This window comes from Pipistrellus hanaki, assembly GCF_964339955.1.
Source record: "Pipistrellus hanaki genome assembly, chromosome: 11".
Lineage (NCBI taxonomy): Eukaryota > Metazoa > Chordata > Mammalia > Chiroptera > Vespertilionidae > Pipistrellus > Pipistrellus hanaki.
The window spans coordinates 13,748,890-13,768,810 of NC_140513.1; the positions used below are offsets into that span (position 1 = coordinate 13,748,890).

The 19,921-nt window shown below is 45.7% G+C and overlaps 1 protein-coding gene and 2 long non-coding RNA genes across 6 annotated transcripts in view; 2 read left to right on the forward strand and 1 right to left on the reverse strand.

The window, feature by feature from the left end:
• Positions 1-19,921, reverse strand: part of GGTA1 (glycoprotein alpha-galactosyltransferase 1 (inactive)) — a 53,099-nt gene that overhangs the window by 7,822 nt on the left and 25,356 nt on the right. For 2 of the 4 annotated variants that reach the window (XM_084899229.1, XM_084899230.1), the window contains exons 2-7: positions 17,151-17,269; positions 16,678-16,732; positions 10,292-10,380; positions 7,393-7,428; positions 5,248-5,313; positions 4,680-4,766 (exon numbers count right to left, since the gene is read on the reverse strand). In XM_084899229.1, coding sequence (XP_084755355.1) covers positions 4,680-4,766; positions 5,248-5,313; positions 7,393-7,428; positions 10,292-10,380; positions 16,678-16,732; positions 17,151-17,155 — 338 coding nt within the window. In that variant the 5' untranslated portion in view covers positions 17,156-17,269. The remainder of the gene's footprint in view (positions 1-4,679; positions 4,767-5,247; positions 5,314-7,392; positions 7,429-10,291; positions 10,381-16,677; positions 16,733-17,150; positions 17,270-19,921) is intronic. The other 2 variants (XM_084899231.1, XM_084899228.1) reach the window with 1 other exon arrangement.
• LOC311630376 lies at positions 4-4,673 on the forward strand. Its single transcript, XR_014796357.1, has 3 exons — positions 4-2,842; positions 3,048-3,628; positions 3,838-4,673. It is a non-coding gene; the product is annotated as an uncharacterized lncRNA (long non-coding RNA).
• The window catches only part of LOC311630377, a 58,051-nt gene continuing 43,450 nt past the window's right edge, over positions 5,321-19,921 (forward strand). The window contains exons 1-2 of the long non-coding RNA XR_014796358.1: positions 5,321-6,253; positions 15,526-15,629. This is a non-coding gene — a long non-coding RNA (uncharacterized lncRNA). The remainder of the gene's footprint in view (positions 6,254-15,525; positions 15,630-19,921) is intronic.

Below are 19,921 nucleotides of genomic sequence, written 5' to 3' on the forward strand. Positions count from 1 at the left end.
GTGACAAAACACAGAGTCCTGTGAGTGGGGACAGCTTTCCTGAGGGGGGCAGAGACTGCGGAAAACTTGGGCTCAGCTGGGATTTGCAGTCATTGTCCCTGAATCCTGGCTGCGTCATAGGACATTTCAGGGGCAGCCTCTTCCAGGTGTGGGATGGGAGGCCCAGGTGCCCCTGGATGTTGTTATGGGGATCTTCCCGGCTCATTTCATATCCTCTTTCCTATCTCCTAAGCCCTTTCCTAAGTTATTATCCCTGCGGGTACCATCTGAGCCTAAGAAAGACCGGATCCTTGATACAGGGTGATGAGAAAGGGGCAGTGGGCTGAAAGAGAGAAACCATTTCAATGTGCCTTTCACATTTCAGAAATAAAAGGATTTCTGAGTAGGAACCTTGTTAGAGGACCAAACCAGACTAGGGGGTTCTGGTGTTATCATTTATTTCCCAAATAAGGAGAGTGTGTGTCTTCCCCCCGCCCCAGAAAAGAACAGACCCAGCAGAGGCCCCTATAGCCCAGGCTGGAGAACCCAGCTTAGACATGGGCCTCCTGACTAGGAGCACAGACAGGAGGGGAAAAGCATACTGTCTGCACTCAGAACACTTGAAAGGAACTTGGCAAAGCCAATACAAACACAGGAAGCAACGTCAGAGCTACAACAAGCTGAAGGTAAAGGCAGAAAGGCTCAGGAGCAGCTGAGGCCCAGTGCAAGTTGATACTCAGCCCGGAGTAGGTGGTAGAGACTCAGCTCTGACCCTCTTTTGCTCAGGAAGTAGCAGCATTTCCCCCCTTGGGAAGCAGAGACTGAAACAGACATTTCTATGTAAATTCCAGCATACATAGGCCTGATCCTGCTAGGCATTTGCTTGTACTTCATCCATTGCAGGAAGAAGGCCAGTGTTGGAGGCAAAGTCTGTGCTCTGAGCCACCACCCTATATCACTTCTTATGTGGACATTTACTTGCTGTGCCATGTAGTATGTCCATTGTACAGGTAAGAAAATCAAGGCTCAGGAAGATTTGTTAACTTGTTCAAGGCCACATAGTTGACCACCGATGATGGTAACTAACACACACTGAGCACTTCCTGTGGGACCAGGTAATGTGCTAAGAGTTTCACCCTTCAGAGGTGGATGCTATTTTGATTCTCATTTTATCAAAGAGGAAACTGTACACAGAGAAGTTAAATAGCTTGCTTGAGGTCACATAGCTAGTAAGGGGCAAAGCTGGCATTTGAACCCAGATAGGCTAAATCTGGAGTCTGTGCTCTGAGCCACCACCCTATATCACTTCTTGTGCGGACATTTACTTGCTATGCTGATGAAGCTGGGGCTAAAACCTGGGTCTGCCATTACTTACACTCAATTTAGCTACTTCAGTAGTTTTATAACTGCAGAATGAGAAATGAGCTTTTTCCCCTTTTGTTTTTAGGAGCTTATATAGTGCTTTAGTCACACAAAACCCCCAGCTTTGTTGAATGACAGAATTTCAAAACACAAGCGCACTCACTCACCCCACATAACCAACATTTCTGAACTTAAACTCCCCCATGCATTGTCACCTTACTGCAGTCCTGTTTTAGCTTGTCAAGGACCTTTTGACAGTTCTGACCCAGCCTAAGTCATGCAGTTGTGTAGGAGCTGGACATCTGATAGGCAGGTAATATTAATTTCTTAAAAAGGAAAAGAGGAGGAAAGGAAGGGAACTGGTGTAGTGAATACTTATGGTACATAGGGCCTAAGTACTTGACTTTCACTGCCTCATTTAATCCTTACCATGGATTATAAAATAGATGCTGTCATCATCTCCATTTTACAAATAAATGAGGCAGGATAGGAGAAAGGAACTTGGTCTTGAGCCATTTAATTTATAAGAAGGGCCAGACCAGGGCACTCAATCTCCTGGTATACATTTTGGAAGTTCCTTCTCCTTTACCAGGCCCAGTGCTGAGCACGGGGATCAGAGAAATGAGAACTTCCCACCCCCTACTCCCCCTTGTGAATCTCAGTCCTGACAGGTGGCTAGCCTGCTACACACACTTCAACTGCATGACCACTCGGGCCACAACTTTTAGAAAGACTGAGTCAGAAAACCAGTGCTCAGTTTGGTTACTTGGCTGGGAAAGTTCCTTTGAGCAGGAAAAAAAAAAATAGCACTATTAAAAATTAATGTTTAATTAAAAATGTTCTATTTCCCATCTGTTAACTATTAAATTCCACTGGCAAATCCAATATGTCAGCTCCCCTGACTAAGAAAAGAAGCCAGATGACTCGCAGGGAGTGGTGGGGAGGAGATGGGAGACAGGATAAGATCAGTTTCCTGAATGAACCTCTGTATCAAGGTGTCTTAGTCATCAAGACTCATGTGCAAGAGCTAGCCTTTGCCACTCTCAACTGCCAAAGATGTTCAAGGTCACAAAGATGGGGTTCTAAAAGGAGGGGAAGTGCTGCTGGGAAAGACTCGGAGCTGCTCCCAAAACTTTCCAAGCAGAGTATCCACCGAGTTCACCAGTACAGGCCAAAGGCATACCACAAGTTAAAAGGGCTCCAGAACCAAAACCTAACACTCGTGAGATTGGTAGCTTTTTCATTGTATGCACTCATTTGTGGGAACATTGTGGTATCTACCCAAGTGTTGTTAAAATTCCATTAACTGTGCAGGTCAACAAAGATGTGGAATGCACACATTACTTAGTGAACGCCTTCTAGGCAGCAGCTGCTGGAGAGACCCAGCAAAGAGCCTATGGCAACAGGGACAAGGGTGGGGGCTGTGAAATGCAGATAAGATGATGTGGGAAGAATTTTAGAGAAAGAATTAACAGAAACACATTAATGATTTAGACCACATGTGTCAAACACAAGGCCCGCGGGCCAAATCCAGCCCGCCAGGCCTTGCAATGTGGCCCGCACCGCGCTGTCATCACTGCACTCCGCTGTCAGTTTATGACATTGTCAGTTTATGACTGTTCAGTAAACCATTCGGCCCGCGATTTAGGCTGGATTTTAGATTTTGGCCCCTTCTTTGGCCCCGACACCCCTAATTTAGACTGTAGGATGGGTGGAGGAGGAGGCTGAATCAGAGAGCTGTCCTAGACCCTGGCTTGAGATGGGAAATGGGAATAAGTGTTTGGTGGAATCACATGAGACATGCAGAGACAGCACGCAGGCAGTTAGACAGTCAGTGCTCAGAGGAAACCTTTGGGCTAAAGATATACATGGGTATCAGTCTCATACAGGTGTCCTCTAATGCCCTGAGAATGGGTGAGAGCACATGGAAGATGGTGTGTAAAGAAAAGATGAGGATACTGGACTCAACCTCCAGAAGCTCTAATCTGCGAAGGCGGGAAAGGAGAAGCCCCAGTCAAGGAGACAGAAGGGAGAATGGGGAGTAGGAGGAAAAATACAAGGATCTGGTGTCAAAGAAGCTGAGAGATATTGATGTAGAAATGTGTACACAACATACTGTGATGTTTTAGGTAATTTACAGAAAAGAATACATTTATATAGTAAATATATTTGTTTATTCCATTGTTGATCTAGTCATTTCTGTGAGAAATGCACTCTGGTGCCTGAGAAGGCTTAAATTCAAACCAATATTCTTTAAATATCTGCTCACCATTCCTTTAGAGTAGGGGTGTCGAACTCAATCAGAGAAGGGGCCAAAATCTAAAATCCAGCCTAAATCGCGGGCCGAATGGTTTACTGAACAGTCATAAACTGACAATGTCATAAACTGACAGCGGAGTGCAGTGATGACAGCGCGGTGCGGGCCACATTGCAAGGCCTGGCGGGCTGGATTTGGCCCGCGGGCCTTGTGTTTGACACATGTGCTTTAGAGAGAAGCTGAGCCATGCATGGGGGAGACTGAAGAGAATGACAGCTGGTGGCCCTCCTCTCTGTTCCTAGTAATTCAGCCCTGACCCGCCACTCAAATCCTGCTCAGCAAAGTACAAGTGTCACCGTAAAAGTGTGCCACCCTCATCAGAGGGTGGTCTGAGACAGGTGGCAGATCCCACTGGCACCTGTATTCTGATGGCTTCTCATCCTCCATCTCCACCATATATCGTCTGCTGAGCTTGGGCAATGCTAATAGATAGGACACATTGCTTGTGTGCTTCCTCCCCACCCCCAAATTTATAAGTTTTTTAAAACCTAATCTCTATTGTTATACCCTCTGATTGTCTATTTATTTTCAATTTTTAAAGAAAAGCTTATTAAGCTATTATCTGAACACAGTAATGGAGAGTGACTGGTAGTTTGAAAAACACCAGTTAGCCTATCATAGATGTTGGATAAATATTTCTTGCTGAAATTTCATGCTGAAAGGATGCATGTGTGGCCCTGACATTTTGCATCACCGTTGCCATTTTACAGATGAGTTTAACTGAATCTCAGAGAGAATTTTCTTGCTCTGACTCTCCATCCTGTGGTTTTCCATAACCTGCCATCTTTAAGACCACAGTTGAGTATTTTGTGATTCACCTGCTACCACTGGCCAGTCACTGTGTTATTGTTCCAGCAATTGAGTCAAAACATCCAGACTCTGTTTCTCATCTAATCTGTCATTAAAGGTCTAAGATTCTGTCTCCCCACTGAGGGATGTGCTCAGTGACACTGTTGCCTACACAGCCCCCTGCCACCTCCCGCTAACCCATGGATTTACTGCACGTGGGGGACACCCTTACTCTGGATTGAACCAGTCGGATAGCTGAAGCTCTTCGTTGTCTTCCTTTTCTCTCTCTATGTCTTCTTCCTCTTGGGAATTTTGGGTCCTATGTATAAAGGGAAAGCAGGGTGAGTAAGGCAGGGAGGGTATCTGCCATGTTGGGAAGTTAGTGACTGGCTGGAGAAGGTTCATAACACTAAACGTTATTCATAAGGACATATTTTGGATGAAAAGGTGCAGTACCCCCTTTGTTATGATGATCCAAGACAGCATAGTTAGCAGTTTAATAACACACCAGCCCTCAGATTTCAGGGGAGGAGGGATTTTATCAAATAGTCCACATAAGGACATCTTATGATAATCTTTTCCACAACCTGAACTTCAGCCCAATCCCCACTCACCCCCAACTTAAAAAACAAAAACAAAAACCTTCAATGTTCCATTGTCAACCATGAAATAGATTCCTTGTATGATTTTAATAAGTCAGAAACATGAGTGACTGAGATAGCCATGGTCATGACACTATTTATCTGGACTCTACACATGTTCAGTCGGTGGAAACACAGACCAGCATCTCATAGCCTTACCCATTTTCAAACCAGTTTGGAAACCACCAGCCCTTCTGACTGCCGTTGTCACCAAGTTCTGGGTTTCTAAGAAATGAAAAAGATGAGAAACATTTTTAGAAAATGAGGTAGTCCTAGATTGGGGTTTTTCCAAATTCTTTTTATGACAGAAAATGATTAAACAAAAATTTTAAAACTGTCAGCTGGTAAAACAGACAGAAGTGAAGCTGCTCCAGGTGAATGAGAGAGGCCGGGCCTGACAGTACCCAGACCTCTCCTCCTGGGACAGCCCCAGCACTCACTCATCATCCAGGGAGCCCCACAGGGTAGGAGAGAAAGAGAAGATGGGGGTGGGCGGGGGTGGTGGTGGGGAATGGGACTATGACGACAGACAGTAATACTTAAACTCAAGTCTTGGATCTGCCACTTACTATTGTATGGCTATGATAGGTAATTTTTCCCTTTCTGAATCTCTATTTTTCTCCTCTGGAAAATCAGATAATAATACTAATACAGGGTGGGGCAAAAGTAAGTTTATAATTGTGAGTCTACTTTTGCCCCATCCTGGATAATAATAATAATAATAATAATAATAACAACAACAACAACAACAACAACAATAAACCTACCGTGTAGGTAGCTAAATGAAATAGCATACATAAAAGAGCTTTCTAAGTTGAAAATAAATGTAACAGGTTGTCATCTTAATAAAGAAACCAGCACACCTGTCCAAGAATGATCTCTTTTGCTTTAACTAGGAGAACTCAGGTCGCTACAAAGTCAGCAGTCACAGCCTCAGGAAATCTGAGGATCTCTGCTTATGTGGTGTATACGTTTATTGTTTGGCAGCTATTGTCCCAACCTTGAATCTTGGAATATATGCCACCTGATCATGGCATATGATCTTTTTTATGTGTTGCAGAAACCTGAAGGTCTCTGAACCAGAAAGTCAGAAATCTGTAATCAGAAGCCACCTTCCCCAACAACATGCAGAAGTTTCCACACTCATCTTGTGAGTCTCCCCAAGGTACGGCCCTTCTGGGGAAGGGAATATGGGAAACCAGGCAATGTAGGCCTTTTGTTTGGACAAATTGAGTGCTCAGGTGTTGTTATTGGACATGATAATATTAAGAAACCTGTTTGAAAACTCATCCACTTTCAGGAAGCGTTTAAGATGGTTTATGATTAAGAACTACAGTTACAATAACCAGGGAAATAATAGCAGAATAAAACAAACAAGAGGGAACAGAAAGAGAAACATTTACTTAGTCATTTAGGTACGTATTTTCACATGACCCTGGTCATCCCAGCAACTCTCAAGAATAAAGGTTGTACCTCTATTTTCATTTGTTGCTGAAATATTGGCTGAGTGGGTTGGGGGAAAATGCCAAGATCCCATGGCATTTGTAAGCATAAAAACCCAGACTTAATGCCATGAGATAAGCTGTATCAGAAATGAAGCCTGAGGAAAGTACAAGCAGTTAAGCAAACCACATTGCTCTGGACTTCCTGGCAACCAAGCCAAAGATAGAAAAATGAAGGCTTACATAGTTCTTACTGGCAACGATGATGATGATGATGATGATAATAATAATAATAATAATAATACACCCACTAGTTCAGTGGTCAGCAAACTGTGGCTCTTTAGCCCCTTGAGTGTGGCTCTTCCACAAAATACCACAGCCTGGGCGAGTCTATTTTGAAGAAATGGTGTTAGAAGAAGTTTAAGTTTAAAAAATTTGGCTCTCAAATTTCAATCGTTGTACTATTGATATTTGGCTCTGTTGACTAATGAATTTGCCAACCACTGCACTAGTTCATCAGAGTTCCAAACTTTTTTCATGGTCCTTTGTCCCAAGGAAATTTAGCAGAAGGGACCATTATCCACCCTGACTCTCTCTCTTTATTGGGAAGGCAGAAATGTTGCGAAGGATACCACTTACAGAAACCCTTCATGATAAAGAAGCAAGGGTAAAATACAGCCATGGCTCTATAAAGGCATGTCTAGGAGGCCAGAGGCATGCTCTCCAGATCTCTGGGGACCCACCTCCGCCCTCCACCTTTGAGCACAGCGCCATCACCGGCTGCCATGTTAAGAAGGGACTGCAGCAGGTGCAGCAGTGGCCGTGGGCCGTCCCAAAGACCTCTAGAATTCAAAGCACTTACTTTGAGTGATAGATCCACAAGAAAGAGCCTTCTGGGCTAAAAGCAAAGGGGAAAGAAAAACATATCATGTTACTTTTAATTCTGAGAAAAGCTATTTTGCAGCCATTATCACTGAAGCCCCGGGCTGAGTTGAGAGCCTGGTTTTAGCTACTCCTAGGTTTCCACCTTCCTCTTGAGTTAAAACCAATGACCTCAGGATAATGGGAAGTTGCACGGCAGTCACGTCAGTATTTACCCTGTAAGGATGTCTCTGGAGACTCAAGTCTTAGTAAATAAAAAAGACAGCTCTTCATTGTGGCTTCGACGGAGAGAGGCTCACAGATGGATTTCCTCCTGCCATCTCCTCAGGAACACCACGGCCCAGCCACCCCTCACCCAGGGTTTACCTTCCCTCAGAAAACAAAATGACTGCAGAGCCTAATGCCACATCCAGCTCAGAGCTTCAGAGGCACTGTTCCACCCTCATCTAGAAACTTGGACTAAGAGCTGGAGGGCGTGCACAGCACAGTTCCTAGTACACGCAAACCAACACTCAGTAACTGGTAGCTGCTATCAGCATGATCGCCATCATCATCATCATTCTTTTACTGTAACTGTGGCCACATCAAAGTTTCCTCTGACTCTAAGATTTTTTTTTTCCATCCAGCATCAAAACAAACGCTGTCCTGGGTGACATTAGTGCCGATGCGCTGCTGACAGCAGCTTTATTTACTAATCGTTTGATTGTTCAGTTATTTTAAAATCCTTTTTAGCCCATCACTGCCCACCTGTCTAAGGTTAGTGCACTGAGCTCATCTCAAATCATCACACAGCCAGTTCATAAGGTGGCAAAGGATCTCCTGCCCTTTAAGCCCCTTGCAGGTATTCAAGTAAACTCCGCACATTGAAGAATGATGTGGCCACATAACCTGAAGAGCAGCCAGAACCTGCCCGACTATCCTCTTTATGGGATGCTATTACCAATATGCACATTTGTGCCTTTGACTCCAATAACTTAATTTGTGAACCCTCAAAATATGGAAACACAACTCTGGCTGCAATTCAAAGCACCATGGTCATCCAATCAAGCATTCACAGCTTGAAGGTTACTCACACAAGCATCCTAACTCAGGCAGGACCCCCAAAGGTTACTTGTTCTGTTGGATTCTTGGAACTGCTAGAGCTTCCTGCCATCTGCCAAAACCCCTGTCCTAGTCTGCCTCTGAAGGAGAGGACGATGGTGATGGTGATTATAATGAAGATGAAAATTGCAGCTTGCATCTCTTGAGTGCTTATTAAGTTCCAGATATTGCCCCACCTGCTTTATACTCAATATCTTATTTAATCCTCCCAACAAACCTATGAAGCAGGTACTGTTACTGTCACCATTTTTAAGTATATATATATATATAAATATAAATATATATAGATATAGATATAGATATAGATATTATTGAGTTTTTACAGAGAGGAAGGAAGAAGGATAGAGAGTTAGAAACATCGATGAGAGAGAAACATCAATCAGCTGCCTCCTGCACACCTCCTCCTGGGGATGTGCCTGCAACCAAGGTACATGCCCTTGACTGGAATCAAACCTGGGATCCTTCAGTTGGAAGGCCGATGCTTTATCCATTGAGCCAAACCAGTTAGGGCACTGTCACCATTTTTACAAATAGAGAAAATGAGGAACAGAGTGGCTGTGTAAATTGCCCAAAGTCACCGAGGGGATAAGTGGTGGCACAGAATCAGCCCAGGCAGCCCTCACTCCAAACTCAGCCCTGGAGTACCTAAGCAGGCTCAGGGTCCCTTCAACTAACTCTGATTCATCTTTTCTTTGGACTAAGTACCCCCAGTTTCCTCAATTTGAAAGACCTGCTTTGTAGGCCTCCTAACTTGGTCACACTCATATTGTTTTTCTTGCAATGAGTTGTGTCAGAATGACACTCCCAAAGCAGTTAGATTATGCAGCACCCCAGGGTGTAGGGGGAAGACTCCTCAATTCTGGAGCAATTCTTCTACTGATGGACCTCAAGGTGCAGTTCCTTTTTTGGTAGCCACAACGGTCCTGTTGGCTCATCTTAGAATTTAAGAACTGGAAGACATTCACATGTTAATCCAGGCTGTCATGGTGAAATATGGGGGCTACTAAAACACTTCACCATGAGTATATTAACGGTGCCCGGACAGCTCTCCCTGCCTAGAGCTAGCTGTACGATGGACCTCTTGGACGTGCTGTACCAGGGCCTTTGAAGTCAAAGGCATCATGCATTTTTGCAGCTGTTTGTGGAGCCCTCTTTCTATCAGAAGCCTCTCCAACTGGAATCTCTGAGGCACTGTAGTTTCCAGAAGCACAGAAGCAGTGTTTTTGGGTGAATGCACTCGGGAATGTTTCATTCCCTTTGCTTTCCAGAGTTAAAAAAGAAAAGAAAGGAAGTTTCGGCCAGGCACAAATGAATCACCAGTGATTCAAGTGTATTTTGCAACAAAAGTCAACAACTTGAGTTGCTCCATTAAACTCTGCAAATATCCAGGATTGCATAAACCAGGGTGGATTTCTTATGGAATTTGTGTCTGAAATTTCTTAAAGGTAATTTCTATATCTGGCCATATGTATTATTCTAAAGTACATTTTGGGCTTAATAAGACCTTACTATTTCTGTGCTTAGCCTGTCCAGAACTGCCTAAGTACAAAAATCAAGACATTGGGAACATGGCAGGAAGGAAGATAGTGAATTAGCCAGAAGGCACTCGGAGCTCGAAGGCTTATAAAGATAGTCCAAGGTTCAGGGACGCCAGGAGGGTGGAATCTCTTCTTGATGGTTTCAGTTAAATCTACCTTTAATTCAACCTGGTGACTTGGCTAACACTAGCAGATCAGAGTCACTTTCATCTACATCATTTCAACGTATTTCATAATTACCTGTTGATATATTCCCAAAACACAACAATTACAGTTGAGGCAACCAGCATCGACAGAATCACTTTTCCTTTGACATTCATTATTTTCTCCTGGGAAAAGAAAAAAAGAGGGGGAAAATAGACTCAATAAATCCAGAGTAAGATACGGTTTTTAAGAAATGCTTCCATCTATATCCTCTCTAAAAGGAAATGTTTATGAATATTTAACTAGAGCTAAGGAGTGTGCTCTACCTTAAATTGCATAGGTCTGCAATGGCAAATCAGGCCAGGTTGATGAATTGACAGGGCTCTTCTGCTGGGAAGGATGCTAAGGCCATTCTGGGGCTCAGAGGGATAAGTACCTGGACGATCTTGAGGCCCACCATGAATGGGGAGCATGAGGGAGTAACTGGAAGTGATTCCCAAGGCTGCCAGCTGCCGGTACTCAGATCACCCACCTCTCGGCAAGTGGCTGCAAGGAACCATCCATTTCCTGGCTTTGATTCCTTTAATACATTGACTACATGCCCTGTGCTCAGAGGGGAAACCGCTCAGTCCTTGACATGTAGGCTCACGCACTTCCTGCCCCCACCCAGCCTTTTCCCTCCACATCCACAGCAAGTAAATGACTGATGCATAGTAAGCGCATGAGTATTTCTTGATTGCTGCATGAAATTGTGGTTGAGGGGGTAAGGGTGCTGGGTAGGGAACAGCAGGTTGGGAAGTACTTTAATTCGGGTGGCTGGGGAAGACCTCACTGGGGAAGTGACTGAAGCTTCTGAAGGAATGAAGACGGGATGGAGAGGGGTGAAAAGTGTGCCATGAGAAGGGATGAGAATATTTTGGAGAGCAACTATGACAGGAGAAAAAGCTTCGTGTGTTTGAATAAAAGACAAAAGCAAAAACCTAAATGAGAAAGTTCTCTCACCTTAGTAGCTGGAACAAGGGCGGGATGGGCAGGGCAGACAGAGCCTTGGAAGGTGTGGAAAGGGGGGTGAGGACCCACAAAAGCATCTAAAGCTGGGCTATCACCTGATCTAACTCCCACTAGGGCTGGGGAGTGCTGGGGTGGGGAATGAATGTGGAGGCAAGGCAGACCTGGGAAAGTGAGGCGGCAGGTTATTCCAGTGGCCTGTGCTATAAATGAGAGAAGTCAATTATACTTTGGAGAGAGAAGTGTGGATAATGGTCAAACACATGGAGGCAGAGACTGGGGACCAAGCTCCGATACACATGAAACTGGGACCCTGAACACGTGGCAGTCCCTTATCCATGTCTCCAAAAAGCTCTGAAAACCAAAACATTTTTTTTGTAATTCAATTGGCATCATGGCCCTCAATGACATGAGGCTATTTGTAATCCTTATCCCGCTGAGCGAGACAGTTTAAACGTCTCTTTGCATAAATATTGGTGCATTTTATTATTTGGTGCTGCTGCACTAGGGGTCTCACATAATATATGATATATAATCTGCACCACAAAAATTCTGCACTCCAGTCCCTAGGGTTTCAGAAAAAGGATTATGGACTTGTAACAGATCATATTAAATTGGTTTCCTCGTCTCTAAAATGGGGATTAAAATGGCCATGAATGCAAGAGATAATGTCCATAAAATACTTAGTATTGTGCCCAGAACCATATAAATGTACAAAAAAATGCTCATTCTTTTTACTGGTGGTCATAAAACAGGCTGCCGGGAGGACCCAATGCCCGGTATTTAGCAAGAGCTCAAAACATATTTGATGGAGAGGAATGAGGGTTTTGAAATAAGTAAAGTGCGGGGAGATGTAGATTAGGGACTCTAAAGGTTTATCCATCTGTTCTATGCTGCAGCCCCACGAATAGCTCCTCAGGAGTGGGAGACTTCGGTTTTCTTTGGTTAAGGTGGGGCCCTGCTACAACACCCTGCCTCTGCTGAGGAGGCCATCACACTGCCGGATGTGCGGCCTGGCCTTTATCAACCCACCTGCTGAGGATCAAATGCAATTTTCTCCCAGAATGAGAAACATGAGACAGAGAAGCACACAAACTCTCACGGTACGGAACACCGAGGCCTTCGACACATCCCCTAATCGCCTCTCCATGCAAAGTGTTTTATGATTTTTCATTTTGCCAATTAGCATCAGAAATAATTCATGAAGCCCTTTCTTTCTGGACTTCATATATTGCTTGCATTGGCCATCCATCATGATTGGAAGCTACCCAAATGAGCCAATATCGCATCCTTTAGTGAAGCACTAGAAGTGGGTGTAGATGTGATTCCTGGGACCTGGAATGCACATCTCAGAGAAGGAAGGGTTGGCAGGGTGGCCAATGCGTCTTTTAAAACATTTTCCTATTTCTCTCTGGACAAAAATGAGGCATTTGGCAGCTAGCACGTGGTCTAAACGTCTTTCTCTTATGTGTTTGTCTCTCAGAATTTTCAAAACTGTGTAATTCTGAAGATTGGTGGTTGACTACCTTAGCCACCAACTAGGAAACATGAGGTTGCTTCTAAATTCCTCATTTAAGGGGTAGAGCACAGAAATAGGATTGCTGAATATTGACACCTGCCTCACGTGGGAACGTGTAACTGGGTCAGCTGGCCCCCACCCCTGAGAGGACTTGGTGAACTCAGCCAGATCCAGACTCACCAGAGCCTTCCTACCATCTCTCAGGCCTTTGTCAGGTGCTCCCGGTTTCTCTCTGAATCCATCCTACCTCCCACTGGGCTGCTCCTGGGCCCCTCCCAGAACTCAGCCCCTGCACAGGTTCACAAATGAAACCATACACACACCCCACTCCACTCCCAACCCCACCCCCACCTACCCTCACCCCCACCTCCACCTCCTGGAACACATGCAGATTGTGCTAAAAACCTGGGGGCATTTCTAAGGGCAGGGTCACTCTGGAAAGCCTGTTATTCTCCACCTTCCCAGCTTTACCCTCCTCATCTTCCTTTTCCGCTTCTATTTCCCTAGAGTGGCTCATAAATTAATTCTTCCTTACCCTCCCCCCCATCTGTACCATACAGAACAAAACACACATACACACACACACAATTTTGTTCTGGGATTCCAAACAGAAATCCTCTCTGAAAGGAATTGGAGTGGACTGTGGACCTTGTTTTCTTCATCTCATGTCAGGGGAAAGGTGAAGCCCTGGGAAAGCCATTATCTCCAGGAGCCGGAATTGCAAGGGGACAGCAGTAGCAGAGGAAGCCAAACCTTCCAGCAGCTGAAGAATCTTTCTCTGCTCGTGGCTCCTCCCCCAGCCCTGGACCCCCATCCCCTGCTCTCTCCAGCCTCATTCACTCCCCAATGATGGAGATGGAGTCAAAGATTCTGAGTGACAAGTTGTGAACAGGTAAGGGGTGGGGGATGCGCAGGAGAACTGGGCATTAAAGACCTTGGGAAAAGGTCCTCCACACCCTCCACTCAATGTTTAAATTCAGCATTCCAGGTAGAAATGAGGCCAGCACTGACTCATATCAGCAGTCCTGGCCGTAGGCCTTGGGCAAGTTTTCCAACTCTCTGAGCCGCTACTCACACACAAAACAATGCAGCATCAAGCACCCTCCTCTGGGGGGTCTCGAAAGTTCAAAAGGAGACCAAGGAGACTGGGGTAGGAAGCACATTGTGTGCAGGGGTCAGTAACTGCTCCACCAATGGCAGCCACAGTGATGACACTTTTTAATGTGTGGCTCTGAAGGCAGAGAGGTGGCTTCATCTGAGAGGCTGTGGGCCCCCAGGGCAGCACCACACAGAAGCTCAAGGCAAGCCCACCCCCATCCCCACTGTGACTTGTGACAGCTCCCCTCACCACCGCCCAGGACTCAGGGCTCAGCTGCTCCCGGCATTTGCCCCACTGCCTGGAACTCAGGTTGGGCGGGGAAGGAAGCTGAGGCTAACCTTCGCTGGAAACTGGGGTCAGGGGTTTCTCTGGCCTTAGTCTCCCCATCCCTGAAACAAGTCATTGGGAACTAACTTTCCATAAGGGACTTTCCTAATTGACCCAGGCCCTGGATGAGAAGTCAGCCATGGCTGGAAGTCTCATTATAAGAGGGTAGTTCACTTAGCCACCTGGAGCACATCTCGCTGCAACGGCCCCATAGATTCCTTCAAGTACCGATCAAATGATAACATTACTGACCAACCGGAGTTGAGCCAAGAGGCCTACTTACCCAGAAGCCAATAAAACCTGGCATCAGGCCCCTTGCAGAGTGGGTCAGGGGGAAGAGATTTGGGGCGGGGGGGGGGGGGGGGCTTTAATGCTTCCCAGAAGTGAGGAATGTCCCTGCCTGGGGGAGTCACTTCAGCCTTGGGGCTTGGTCTGGGGCTGCACACCCGCCTGGGTCCCTGTAACAACTGAACCTAGGTGGACCTTGTAACACACAGGAGCCTTTCTTTTAATCAAAAGGAGAAAAAGCTGAACAAATGCTGCTCAGCTACCTGCTCAGGGGCCTTGATGGTCATGACCTCAAGCCCACACCCTTCAGACAACCCCATCCAGGATCAAGAGTTCAGTTGTCTGGTGCTCTGGCCTGAAGCTACCTGAGCAAGAAACTGCCAAAAGGCTTCCAGATGAGGCACCACCAATAACAAGTTGTGAAGCTGAAGGAAACTTTTCTAAACGCTCAGTAATAAAAAGCAACCGCTGATGAACCACTGCTAGAGGCAAAACTGGCTTGTCCTTCTTGTCTCTATTAAAAATGATACTACAAAATCACTGTCGGACAAGGCAATCCAAGAGTGTGCAGCCAAAATATGACTGGTGCATTAGGCACCTAAGTAATGTTAGTCATTTTTACATTGTTTTCACATTATTTTATTATGATGATGTTGTCTGGATTTTGTCCTATTGGGAGTATCTGTCAGTTTTTGTAATTTTTGTGATATGTCTGCTCATATTCTAAATAAAATTGACCCTTGAACAATGCAGGGATTAGGGTGCTGAATCCCTGCAGCTGAAAATCTGCATATAACTTTTGACTCTCCCAAAACTTAACTACTCATAGCCTACTATTGATGGAAGCCTTACCAATTACATAAACAGCTAACATGTATTTGTATGTTATATGTATTATATACTGTATTCTTATAATAAGTAGAGAAAAGAAAATGTTAAGAAAATATGTTTACAGTATTTATTGGGGGGGGGGGGGGAAATCTATGTATTAGTGGACCTACACAATTCAAAACCTTGTTGTTCAAGGGTCAATTATATCCATTTCCATTACTAATACTGTATTTGTAATTTTTCATTCTTTTTCTAAAGAAAATCCTGAAAACTGAATAAGCTTCAGCCCTAACAACACTTGGATGCTCTCAGACTAAACCAGGCCAGGCTCTGGGCTAACCCTTTGTCAGCAGTTTCTCAAGGTAAGCCTCACAGCAACCCTGTGAAGTTACTCTAGAATTATCCCCATTTTAAATATATGAAAATAGAGGCTCAGAGAGGTTAAGTAACTTGCCCAATGTCACACAGCATAAAGTGGTAGAGCCGGGACTCAGGTCCAGATCCAGGACATTAGCCTCCAGTGCCCGCCATTTTCACCACTCTGTTCTCAGAAAACCTGAGGGCTTACAATGGACTAATCACTCAAGTCTCTTTGGGGCATTCTCTCTTTTTGCCTCTCATGATTATCACATAGTGATTGGCCCAAAGCTAGCCAATCAGGGGCTAGCCTCACTAGGGGCTGGCTTCCCCTTTGACCTGCTGGTGAGCACTGGCTCCTCTGCCATTCCCAGGCATCTCCTCTGTGCCTGGCGTAGGTGTTCCTCACTCACTCACTCCATCTGTTCATCCCTCCTCATGGTCAGTGCCGCGGCTTTTTCACTGAGGAAACTGAGTTTTGGCGGAGGCTGAGATGGCAGGCTCACCCAGAAGGAGATGCCAATTTGAAAAGCAGACCCTATGACTCCCAGGCCCAGCTCCTGACAGGGGGCTGTTGCTGGAGCTGAAGAGGGAGAGTGCTGCTTTACCCCGAAACTTCTCTAAATGGGTGGGCGTAGGCCCTGGCCGGGAAGCTCAACTGGCTAAAGTGTTGTCCCAATACACCAAGGTTTTGTGTTCGATCCTCATCAGGGCACATAGAGGAATCAAACAATGAATGCATAAATAATTGGAACAAGTCAATCTCTCTCTCACTGTCTCCTTTCTCTCTCAAATAAATAATTAAATGAGTACATAAATAAATAAATTGGTGGGCATTATAGGGAAATGCTCCCCATTGGAAGAAACACGGTATAATTCCTGGGAAAAAGAGTGCATAGGAGGCTGTTTCCAGTTACATTTTTCATTAGGAGGGTCAAGGTAAACACAGACGGAGGAAACTAACAGACAAGTCTCAGACTAAATACAAGGCTAAGTGTCACTCCAGCCGTCACAAACAATACAACCTGTTCTCTGAGATACATCTTGTCGTACCTTTTCTTGAGTCCCTTCTGAAATCTGAAGCCTGGATCCAGCGAGCTTTGCCTTGCTGCATGACACCAACATTGTGCAAGGGTTTTTCCAAGAGAAATAAGGTAAAGTAAACAAAGAGTCTATTGCACGGAGAGGGCTCCACATCCCCCTACGTGGCCCCTGCACTGTCACTCTGCATTCTGCATTGAAAACCCCAGGCTGCAGCCACAGCCCCGAGAGGTCCTTCCAGGGGAAGCCAAATCCAGGAAAGCTTACAGAGACGACCCTGAGCCAACATCCACTAGCTCCCACTTCTAGATCCCATGCCGGGGACAGAAGGACTTTGGCTTTTTCTAGAATTACTGAGGAGGGGGACCAGCAAGAAGTTAGGGGAGAGCGAGGGTCCTCCCCCAGGTAGATCCTCACTGCTGCCTGCTCAGTTCCCCCAGTGACTCCAACAAGGCAGAAGTAAATCATTCCAACATTTCACATACCTCATCGTCTGCTTCTCTCCCCTCAGAGTAAAAGGCAAAATAACAAAGTCCTGTTGAGCTCCGCCGTTCTACAGGAGGAGGCAGGGCTGGGAGGAAGGGAAGGTGCTGTGGTCCAACTCCTGTCAAAAGAATAAACAGCTGTTTCAGGAAGAGTGGGGCAGACAAATCCCAGAGCAGCCAGAGGCTTTGTTCCCTGCTAGCCCTGGGAAATAGCTGTTTATCAGACTGTTGACTAAGAGCCACATGCCAAGGCAGAGCATATTTCTCTCTGGGCCCATGAACAGCCCGGCCTCCTTCAGCAAGTGGAACTACAGATCCAAACTAGGCCTGCTGCCGGAGGAGGGAAGGCCACCACCCCAGAGAGGGACACACAGGCCACCCACGTCACCACTCCTTGGCAAAACTGGGAACTGTCCTGAACTCAAACAACCCTGAGTGACTACTATTAGGAACAGCCAATGGAGATATAAAATCAAACTAAATTAGTAAGCTTTTAAATGTAGAAGAGTGGGTGAAATACAATGTCCTCAAGACTGTCGCTGAAATGCTGCCTATATGTTCCTCAGAGGGAAGCCTGGCCTCCGCATCCTTTAGGCCCGCGGTCGCCAACCAGTGGTCTGCGGACCACGGGTGGTCCGTGAGGTCCGCAAGGCTGGCGACCGCTGCTTCAGACTTTGGAGGCTGTTTTGTTTGAACACATTTTTTTTTAGAATGTTATGAGTGAGATCTTCCGCTTTGCAAACCAAGCTAGAAGAACTTTAAAAGGCCAACTTGCTCTTTGGCTGAATAATGCTTAACCCTTTCCACACCCACCTCCTGCTCCCAAAATAGAATTTTCCGAGTGGACCGGACCATAGAGCAGTGCATTTACAAACACCGCAGGAAACCTCTCAAAAACACATGAAGTCATTCTCAGAACTCCGCCGTGTGAAACGAAGGTCAACGGAGTGCTGTGGCCGAAGCAGGGAAGTGAAGCCCCCTTACGCCTCCCCTCCCAAGTAGCCCAGACAGCTCTCAGGAGTACAGTCTGGAAACCCCAGACTAAGAAGAGGGGACCAAAACCCGACAGGAAGGAGCCAAGGACTGGCCACCCCCACCCCTAAGGGCTGCCTAATCCAGCATCTTCCCACCTCTTCTCCAAAGCAAATTTCACAGCTCCTCCCCTGGGGCGGGAGCTGGTTGACCAGGACCTTTAGGGTCTGGAAATTCTAACAACTTGCTTAAATCCTTCCTGCTGGTATCTATCAAAACTGAACAAATGCACACCCATGACCCAGTCATTCCACTCTAGGCCTACACCGCAAATAAAACTCACATAAGCTTACCAAGAGACATGGACTGGAACATTAATAGGGCACGCAAAACTGAAAGCAACCCCAGGCCCTCTGTGGAACAGATCCAGCTTTCCGCCCTATTTCATTCTTCCTGAGGCTCTGGTCCTCCTCTCCCTCCTCTTCCCCTTGTGAGGGAGGTTGCTCAATTCAGTGGCTAGTCTTGTGAGGACCATTCCTGGGGGCATCTCTGCCTCGGCAGCCTGTAGGCCTGCTGCTTCTAGAATGTGCCGGACAAATGTATTGTGGTTTCCTTGCAATCAAGCAAAATTTGCTTTCTGTAACACTAGTTCCTCCTCCCAGGCTCCTGTGGTCACCCAGCACACACCCTGTTTTAAGGGTACAGCCTTGTCAAAGGAGAGTTCAAAGAACTAAGCCTGGACAACACAAGGGAGAAATACTAATATTTGATGCCCTTCTTCTCTTCTTCGGATCTCACTTGGTGGGCCCTACAGAGATTATTGCTTTTCATGACAAAGCCAATGAGTTTCATGCTGAGAACTGTGAAGTTGTTGCAGGGTCAGCGGATTCCCCACTAGAGCCATCTAGCCTGGATCACCACACTGAGGGAGAATGGCTGTTCTGGCCACATGAACATCACACTGCTGTCAGATTTGACTAAAAAGACTTCCCGAGACTAAGGTGTGCTGTTAGAAGGTCTTACAATAAGAGGTCTCTTCCTAACTGACCCCAATGGAGTCATCAAGCATTTGAATGCCAATGATCTCCCAGTGGGTCTCTGCCTGATGAAAGCATTCCAGTTTGTGGGAGTCCACAGAGAAGTCTACTTAGCAAACTGGACCCTGGATTCTCCTACGATCAAGCCATGTCCGACTGCTTCTAAAGAATACTTGGAGAAGGAGAACATCTGTGTGCACCTACAGCTTCTCAAAAGAACCACAGTTGGAAGTTACTTTTAGCATTGCAAAGACGATTACATAGAGAAAGCAAAAAATAAATAAACAATGCTTGCATTCATAAATATTACTCTCAATGTTTTGCTTTTGTAATACTGGCTATGGCTTTTAAACATGGTTAGTTATCAAAACCAAAACAAAGCTCCAAAAAGCAGATCCTTTGTGATCACATTGGGATTCGACACACAGCACTGAGAATGAACCAGCGACAGCTACTAACATCAACAGGATGAGCCGAAACTGGTTTGGCTCAGTGGACAGAGCATCGGCCTGGGGACTGAAAGGTCCGGTCAAGGGCACGTACCTTGGTTGCAGGTACATCCCCGATGGGGGGTGTGCAGGAGGAAGCTGATCGATGTTTCTCTCTCATCGATGTTTCTAACTCTCTATCCCTCTCCCTTTCTCTCTGTAGAAGATCAATTAAAATATAAACAAAAACAACAGGATGGATCTCACACACACACACAGCATTGAGTGAAAGAAGCCCCGGATGGTTCTGTTTTTTTAAAGTTCAAAAATAGGC